This window comes from Peromyscus leucopus, chromosome 6, assembly GCF_004664715.2.
Source record: "Peromyscus leucopus breed LL Stock chromosome 6, UCI_PerLeu_2.1, whole genome shotgun sequence".
Taxonomy (NCBI): Eukaryota; Metazoa; Chordata; class Mammalia; order Rodentia; family Cricetidae; genus Peromyscus; species Peromyscus leucopus.
This window is the reverse complement of record NC_051068.1, coordinates 87355265-87364965: the sequence shown is the minus strand read 5'-3', so window position 1 is coordinate 87364965 and position 9701 is coordinate 87355265. Positions and strand designations below refer to the sequence as shown.

Sequence of the window (9701 nt, the reverse complement as noted above, 5' to 3'; positions counted from 1 at the left end):
AACTTGCTCTTTACCGGTTTCCATAGGAATAAGAAAGGTAAGAGGTAGAACTTCCAAAGTCTGAATACTACACTGCCCAGAAATTTCCATTGACATAAATATTAACATTTATAACTTTTAAATACAACCTATACCACTTTCTTCAAAAAATTGTATTTAGGTTCTTGGGCAGAATAAAAAGGAGCAACCTCATTGTCATCTTCATTTTAGAGTTTGTGTACCCTCTTAATAACCCTATAAAGCTGGCTATCTGCAATGATTTTTCCTATAGATTTATATACTAAGATGAAATATAGAGTTTATTTTGCACTAACAGCCCATTTCTATCAAATTATCAGTACATCCACAGTTCACTAGCTACTTCTTGCTGTTGGCTACCATATTGGAAAGCACACTTTCAGCATTCACAGAGAAAATTTGGTACAATAAAGAGGAGACTGATTTTAATTAGACATAGATAGCATCAGCTATTGCCTTTTTTTGTATTACATGAGCCTGTGTGACTGAATCAGTTTTGCTGGTTCATAGTTTCTCCATGTATGGAAGCTAATTAAAGAATTGAGAGTATTATTAAATTCTGACCTAGGCCTTATTTATATTTAAAAAATGTAGTCATTACTCATATCAAGAGGTTAGCCAATTGTCAAAACATAAACTTTCTCCACTACAGACATTTATTTAGCATAGAACTCATTATGCTAAATATAGTATGGTCTGTTCCTCTTAGAGCCTCCATGTCTCTCTTTCTACATGTTCTAATAGGCTGTGTTCGACCTAATTCAATGACCCCAACTTATGTCATCTTCCTAGGTTTGACACTTACTCTAATTGTGTTGACATTTCTATTGTTGTCATTGATGTTTCTCCAGTCATCTAAGTTATTTTTATGTGACCCTTAATCAATATTGATTGCTTTATCACCTATCAAAGCATGGTCAAGTTTTGCTCTTTCAATTCAAAGCTAAAGTCATATCTTTAGTGAAACATTCCCTAAATATCTAGTTAGTCTGAAAGGCCACAATATTGAACTTATGCTCTTAGATTTCTTTCACAATTTCATTAATTATAATGTTCATCAGAAATTACTTCATTTATTATTAAAGTTATATTTATGTGCAGTTTTCTCCTTCGCTTCGAAGAACTTGTAGAATAGCAACCTGCCATGTACATTGCTATGACTTAGGGTCCTATGTACTTAAAAAAATGAGACCACTCACTTAACACTTGTTAAGGGGTAGGGAAGTTTCTTCCTATTTTTACTACCATATTCTTTCATAGATTTACTAGTATGGAAAAGAATGAAGAATGTTAAGTTTTTATTTTGTATTGTAGCAGGTATATAGATATTTGAATAAGGGCAAAAACTAGCAAATTCATAAGCACTGCATATCCAGTCAATGGTAGAGAAGATGTATAGTTCTCAAATCCAAAGGTATTTACATAATGCCTTTTTTATTTATTTGTGTACAAAGGCTTGTTATATAACCAAGGATTGTCATACTCAGAATCTTCATATTTTTTCATCTGTTTTTGGAATTGCAGGTGAATTCTACAATGTTTAATTTTCTGAAAGTAATAAAAATATTTAAATAATAAACATTTGAGTAGGAGAAGCAAAAAGAACTCAATATATTATTCTGTTTCAAATTGGAATGGAAATAATAAAAATATTTGCAAACATAATTATAGCTCTACTTGTCTCAATTATAGTTTCCCTGTCTTAGTAGAGAACATCAAAAGTAAGATGTATTCCACCAGTACTAGTAATAAGATACATTAATCAAATAATGCATGTCCTAAAATGGCTTTCAGTTTATTTTCCATGAGAGTTTCTGAAGGACTTTCACCTGTTCACATCCTCATGACAAATCTTTTAGATTATGGATAAAAAGCTTATTCTGTAAATATGTATTGATAAACATTGACTTTGTAAAGTATACCGTTTGCAGTATATAAATAGGCACTAGAAAGAACACTGACAACTTCAAAGCAAAATGAAGTTCTTTCTGCTCATTTCCCTCGTTGGGTTCTGCTGGGCTCAATATGACCCACAAACTCAGTATGGGCGGACTGCTATTGTCCACCTGTTTGAGTGGCGCTGGGTTGATATTGCCAAGGAATGCGAGCGATACTTAGCTCCTAAGGGATTCGGAGGGGTGCAGGTAAGACTTAATCACAATGTAAATGCAGAGTTTACTGTCCTCACATAAAACAGTATTTTAATCAAGCCTAGTGAGTCTGGAGACAACTTCATTTCACACCTAACTTTTCCTGTGGAAGGAAGAAGTTGGGTGGGTATAGCTTCTTTATATTTGTTGTAGGATGTAAGTGGGACTTCTGCAGTGTCTTTCCACATTTTCAGGCAGTTGTTAATCAAGAAGTAATGTCAGATCATTGATAGGTTTCTACAAGATTTATTACGTGAAGTTGGCTGTAATCTGGTACTAATTATAATTATTCTCTTTGTAGGTCTCTCCACCCAATGAAAATATTGTAGTTTACAACCCATCAAGGCCTTGGTGGGAAAGGTACCAACCAATTAGCTACAAACTATGCACAAGGTCTGGAAACGAAGATGAATTCAGAGACATGGTGACAAGGTGCAACAACGTTGGTGTAAGTGATGTCACCTTTTCTTTAAAATTATTATATATAAACACATTTCTCTTTGTTTCCAGTTCTTTTTGTTTGAATAGGATTTGTATTCCTAAAATTTTACATTATATTTTATCTATTATTGAAAAGGTACTTCTTTATCACCTTTCTTCTGTCACCTTTTAAATTCTTGAATACAAACTTGTTGAATTTGAAAGAATAGTACTCATAAAGCAAACTTTTAAAATTAATAGCTACAAACACTACTTAACATATTTCTGTTAGGCGTTGGGCCAGATGTGAGGATAAAGTCATCTTATATGATTCCTCTTTGTCCCCACAATTGTTGGGTTTTCTTCCCCATCATTGTTTTTAACCAAAAATATCTATTTCTCCTATAATGAAGAGACATCATTCTACCTTCTGGCCTACAGACATAGTAGATATTGTAAGCTAGGTTCTTCTCAAGATCCTGCAAAATTTCAAACATGACACTCTCATTTTTATGCTTCCTCAAAAATTGATCTTTTTTTTTTGTAGTTATGGTAGTTTCTGTTTATCTCCACTTCAAAGTTCTCTATTCTCTTTAATTTTAGGACTATTGTTGATATTATTTCACATTAGTTCCCTTTCCCACTTGACTCACTTTTCTAAAATGAATCTATAAAGCATCAGAGGATGTAGTTTGGAGATTTGCTAGCAGGTTATGAGTTTTCCATTGAGACTTTAGGTTCCAGAGTCTAGCTGAACTATGTGCTTTTCTTCTCCAGGTCCGTATTTATGTGGATGCTGTTATTAATCACATGTGTGGTGCAGGCGGTGGTGCAGGAACAAGCAGTACCTGTGGAAGTTACTACAATGCTAACAACAGGGACTTTCCATCAGTTCCATACTCGGCTTGGGATTTTAACGATGGTAAATGTGATGGAGAAATTTATAACTACAATGATGCTAATCAGGTAATGAGAGAAATGTTGATCAGAATAAAGAAGCATCTAGCTATCTAGGTATGCACAAGGCGTTTATTTGTGACCATTGGACAAATACTTCAGATTCCATAGGAAAACAGGTTACTAAGACAGAATGCTTGAAGAATAGAAATGAAAAAATTGCTCTTAGATATTTGTTGCATTATTTTTTTAGAGATATACTAAAATCAATGATAAAATGGAGACATTCTCTTGAGTAACTTTGTATGACATATTTAAAAGCATTTTTATAAATTATATAAATATCATATTAAAATTATTAGAAATAAAAAATCAATATTATATTTTCATATTTGTAGCAATGTACTTACTTAATGTGGAAGTTCCCGGTTTGGATTCTGGGAACTACATAAAATAAAGAAGAAATAATAGAAAGAGGGAAAGAGAGGAAGAGGGAAAAGGAGATCAGAGGGAGAAGTGAGAGAGAGAGAGAGAGAGAGAGAGAGAGAGAGAGAGAGAGAGAGAGAGAGAGAGAAGAGAGAAAGAGAGAAAGAAAGATAGAAGGAGGAAGAACTGACTATCTAAAATTCTCACCAGTATTTTCTGATATTTTCTATATGTACAACACGAAGTATTTTAAAGTCTGTGTCCAAATTAAAACACCAGTACTTCCCATGTTCTAAGTAAAGGCACTAGGAAAATATCCACTTGTCAATGTGTGAGTCACTAAATGATGAAATGAATTCTTAGACCAGATATGACTTTTCATAAATCAATCATTTTGTTTTTGCTTCAATAGGTCAGAAATTGTCGTCTGTCTGGCCTTCTGGATCTTGCACTTGAGAAAGATTATGTTCGTACCACAGTGGCTAATTATATGAACCGTCTCATTGACATGGGTGTAGCAGGTTTCAGACTTGATGCTGCTAAGCACATGTGGCCCGGAGACATAAAGGCTATTTTGGACAAACTGAATAACCTCAATACACAATGGTTCTCTCAAGGAAGCCGACCTTTTATTTTTCAAGAGGTAAAACAATATACATGTTCTTTTTAAGGCTTTGATACCATAATTTAATTACAATGCTTCTTTGTTTCTTCCTCCCTCCAAACCCTTCCAAACATTCCTCAGTATACTACTTCAAGTTCATGGTCTCTTCTTTTGACTTACTGATATTGCGTGTGTGTGTGTGTGTGCGTGTGTGTGTGCGTGCACACACACACAATCTGTCTATCTATCTATCTATCTATCTATCTATCTATCTATCTATCTATCTATCATCTATGCACATATATAGTTTAAACTTATATTAATAATTACAGCTGACCCAATATATTTACTAGGTCATTGATCTGGGTGGTGAGGCAATTAAAGGTAGTGAGTACTTTGGAAATGGCCGTGTGACAGAATTCAAGTATGGAGCAAAACTCGGCACAGTCATCCGCAAGTGGAATGGAGAGAAGATGTCCTATTTAAAGTAAATATACACCATTTCTTCATTTCATCTATCATAGATCTCTTGCCATGTGACAACAATAAGTTGTATCTTCAACTATTCTCATTTAAATAACTATGAAGCTGTTGATTATCAGGTTTACTGTTTCTAAACCACAACTAACTATACTTTCCTTTTGGGATGTCAATCACCAGGTAACCCTGGAAATCTCAAATATCATTTAGTGATTTTTGTCTTTTCTGTGATAAATCCATTTGATTCCAGGAATGTTTACCTATGGTCTAATAAAGTTAGATTATTATTACAAGAATAGTTATATTTATAAAAGATACTTATAATGTAGTGAAGTCTGAAATTTACATGTTATAGCAAATAGTTAGAAACTTTGAATGTTTGTGTTATGACAGCACAGTTGATATCCATTCTATATAATGAAAAATGAATGTTTTACTTCTCAAGTCCATAAAATTACAGTACAATAAAAATGTAAAAATACATTTTAAGACCCAAAATATTATATTTTAAGACCTAGTGAGGATGTAGGTTATCATAGAAAATGATATTATGTATGTATATATATATATATATATATATATATATATATATATATATGTAAGATAGAACTCTTATGGAATTGTCATTTATTTAGATTACTGAAGGTGTCATATATAAAGTTACTCTAATCTCTGTGAAATAATAATATGCTTTTTTAAATTTAGGAACTGGGGAGAAGGTTGGGGTTTCGTGCCTTCTGACAGAGCCCTTGTCTTTGTGGACAACCATGATAATCAGAGAGGACATGGTGCTGGAGGAGCATCCATCCTGACATTCTGGGATGCCAGGTGGGAAAACATTCTTTGCTGTTGTGTAACCTGTCTTCAACATCAGTTTTATATTATATACTTCTGCTTTAAAACCCTTTTGAAACTTTCAGAATGTATAAAATGGCTGTTGGATTTATGTTGGCTCATCCTTATGGATTCACACGAGTAATGTCAAGTTACCGTTGGGCAAGAAACTTCCAGAATGGACAAGTAAGTCTTGGAGTTGTTGTACATTTCAATCTAGGAAAGAAACAGTTATGTTTTAATTTCACATGAAGTTATAGCATATGATACTATTAACTGTTTATTCACTAAGGTTTTGTAAAGTAAGGACATTGCATAAGTACCTGATAATAAAAAAGAGATAGTTGAAGTAAGAGCAAGCGACAGAATGAAAACAGGCATGCCACATAAAGTTCTGATTCATAGAATTAACATTGGTTCATTTCTGTTATCATTGAAGAGAATTTCAAATTCTTTTCGTCCTTGATGCAATCAACATCACCATATTAAATACTTTCTTTTTCCTGTGGAATGAGAAAGCAGCTGAATTGAGGTTAATTGAGGAAAATATAATAGGTAGAAACATGAGAATCACAGTACAGTGATATGCTGACAAGTCCAAGAATGATAAGAATTACAAACAATATGTGTGAGTTTGTTAGGTGTATGAGTTTAAACAATTTCAAAATCTAATTAAGAAATAAGACCAATAGATATATGAAAGGCAATGTGAAGTTTTCTATGTCTGTGGAATAAACTAGAATTATAGAATAACACCAAACATGAATTAGAAATAATTTTCTCCATAAGTTGTCGAATGTTATTTTTTCTATTTTCCTTTCAAGGTGAAAGTGACTCATGTATTTATTGGAATTCATTCTATTCTTGAGAAACTTTCATGTTTACAATTATTTTCTTTTCTTTTTCAGAAGTATAAAGTTTATCCATTATAAAACATGCATTTATACCGTATTAAGTTTCATAAAAAAAGTTAGAATATTTTATTAGCTCATTTTGCCAACAGGTAGTAAGAAATCAACTAATATTAACTTAGAAATTTTTATATTAAAAGCATTTTTACAGATGTTCTTTAATTTTTATAGAAGTCAAGAACTCTGTTTTATGGATAAACTGAGTCATGTTCATGTAACATATAATGAATATTTTTCACATTATTGCTGGAGCCTGCTCTTAAATGGTAGTGTTCCTGATTCTAATTTTCTTATTTCAGTCACATTGAAGAGCTCAGTGTTTTAAAAACTGTTTCTGATATTTGAAATATAGTTGTAGAGAACCTAAGTTAGTGGAGAAGTTAAGGACTCAGTGAAGGTTTGTAAAACACTGAAGCACTTAGATTTAATTAGACACTGCAGAGATTAGCACAATGGGTTTGGGTTTGGTTTTTATATAGTGGAAAGAAACAGGCAGATACAAGCATCCAAATGATCTCACACTTTCAATAATTAAGGATGTGAATGACTGGATTGGACCACCTAATAACAACGGAGTAACCAAAGAAGTGACCATTAATCCAGACACCACTTGTGGCAATGACTGGGTCTGTGAACATCGATGGCGTCAAATAAGGTTGGGAGTGTCCCCTGCAGATCTTGTCTAATAAGAAATTTGTTTAACTTCATGTTTTAAATTGTTGAAGTTTAAGGGTACCGGCATTTCACATGATATTGTGCTTTTAGGAACATGGTTGCCTTCAGAAACGTTGTCAATGGTCAGCCTTTCTCAAACTGGTGGGATAATGGCAGCAACCAAGTGGCTTTTGGCAGAGGGAACAGAGGATTCATTGTCTTTAACAATGATGACTGGTAAGTGGATATCAATTAAAGTAGGGTTGTTTACTCTTATACTCTTAGATCCTTCTTTTCTTTCCCTGTTCATTTATATTTTTCTTATGTGAAAAATCATTTTGCTAATGGATTTAAGACAGAAAATGAGTGCTCTGTATGTACAGAAGATAAAAATAGTGCTTGGTGTAATATTCTTCTGTTCTTTATATAATTTTGCTTTTGATCTTTCACCACATTCTTAAATGGCAGTGGTGTCTATTTATATGTATATGTCCATTTGGCATTTTCACAAAGCATATGAAGAGTAAAGATAAGTCTTAGAATCATTTAAACAAAGTATAGTATTAGTACTGGAGTATTTTCCCCACTAGCTCTGAATATCACTTATTGTTTTTTATGCAGTTTACTGATAGTCATTTTTCAATTTTCCATGTTTTATGTGATATTTTAGAATAGCTTTTCTTTGTACCCAGTCTATCATTTTCCCCAGGATATTTCTCAGCTTGTCTTCTAACACTTTCATTATTGTACTTTAATTTACTGTACTTCTCTCTGAGTCTTCTTTAATTTTCTCTCATCTGTAGAAATGTAGCTCAAAGAGTATCTTTGGAAGCATGTGAACTGTCCAAATCCAAAGTCAGCTTGTAATTTGATTGAGATAATCTTAGCATGAATTATATTTTACTGGCAAAACCCAAATATGTAAAGTACACAGTTGTCATTGTTTGGGTTTCTATTGCTGTGAAGAGACCATGACCATGGCAACTCTTATAAAAGAAAAATATTTAATTGGAGCTGTCTTTCATTTTTCTGAGGTTCAGTTTGATTTTAACCATGATACAAAAAGGTGGCATGCAGACAGACATGGTGCTGGAGAAGTAATTTTTAAACAACCACAATAGTACACACACACACACACACACACACACACACACACACACGCATGCGCGCGTGTGTGTGTGTGTGTGTGTGTGTGTGTGTGTGTGTGTGTATTTGAAAGAGCACATGGCTAGTTGTTTAGGTCACTGGAATTACTTTTTATAGTCAGTTTTCCACTACAAACTACACATCTATAGAAATGTTAGCTTATGTTTATTTCTAGACCAACTTGTTTGTGGCTTTATATAATCCAGGACATTCAGAAGAAATAGTGCTATTAACATTCTTGAAATTCATCAGAGTTCAAGTCCAGCAGAAGACACACTTGAAAGAACTATGGTCCTCACAGGAGGGCTTTGCTACAGAGATTCACTATGTTCTCTGACTTTCATTGTTTGGTAACAATCACCACAAACTGTTTACTTAGCAAGCATTTTAAAAGATGTCTTTGGTAAAGAGGATTATCTACATCATCCAGGTCTGGACATGGTGCTTAGATTTTCTCAGAGTCTCTGACTAATTGGTGTTCTATTGCACATAGTTGAGGCATTTAATTGTTTTTATAGACAATGGAGCTTCTGCACTTGCCTGGGTCAAATTTAAATTAAATTCTAAACTTCTTTTTCAGGTCATTGTCAACAACTTTACAGACTGGTCTTCCTGCTGGCACATACTGTGATGTCATTTCTGGAGACAAAATTGATGGCAACTGCACTGGAATTAAAGTCACTGTTGGCAGTGATGGCAAAGCTCACTTTTCTATTAGTAACTCTGCTGAAGATCCATTTATTGCAATCCATGCTGAATCAAAACTATAAGAATCAAATTAAATAATATAGCAAAAGCATCAATTGAGTGTGTTTCTTCTTCACATGTGCCTTATGATTTTTCATTTTTTCTCTTCTTTATTTACAATTAGGTGTGTTATGTGTGAGGTGTGGGTACGTGTAATGTGAGCTGTGGTATGGATGTGAGATGTTCAAGGACAGACTTTTGTTGTGGCTTTTCCTCTCTCTGTTATTCCACATTGTGTGAGAATCATACCTAAGTCATCAGGCTTACCTGGTAAGCCCCTTTCCCTTCTGTGCCATATTGTCAGCACAAATGTACTTTAATTATTAGGGTTTCTTTCCCCTTATTAAAAGCTAGGAACAATAAAGTTGAATAACTGGAAAAATCATAAAACCCACATGAATTTATTAGATTAAC

General features: G+C 33.5%; 1 protein-coding gene across 1 annotated transcript; it reads left to right on the top strand.

The window, feature by feature from the left end:
• Positions 1–1973: 1973 nt before the first annotated feature.
• On the top strand, positions 1974–9343 carry LOC114711020 (pancreatic alpha-amylase-like). Its single transcript, XM_028895375.2, has 10 exons — positions 1974–2162; positions 2470–2616; positions 3366–3554; positions 4324–4554; positions 4869–5002; positions 5701–5823; positions 5916–6015; positions 7277–7395; positions 7506–7631; positions 9121–9343. Exons 1-10 carry the CDS (start codon positions 1995–1997, stop codon positions 9308–9310), a joined length of 1527 nt encoding a protein of 508 aa, XP_028751208.1. The 5' UTR covers positions 1974–1994; the 3' UTR covers positions 9311–9343.
• The last annotated feature ends 358 nt before the right edge of the window (positions 9344–9701 follow it).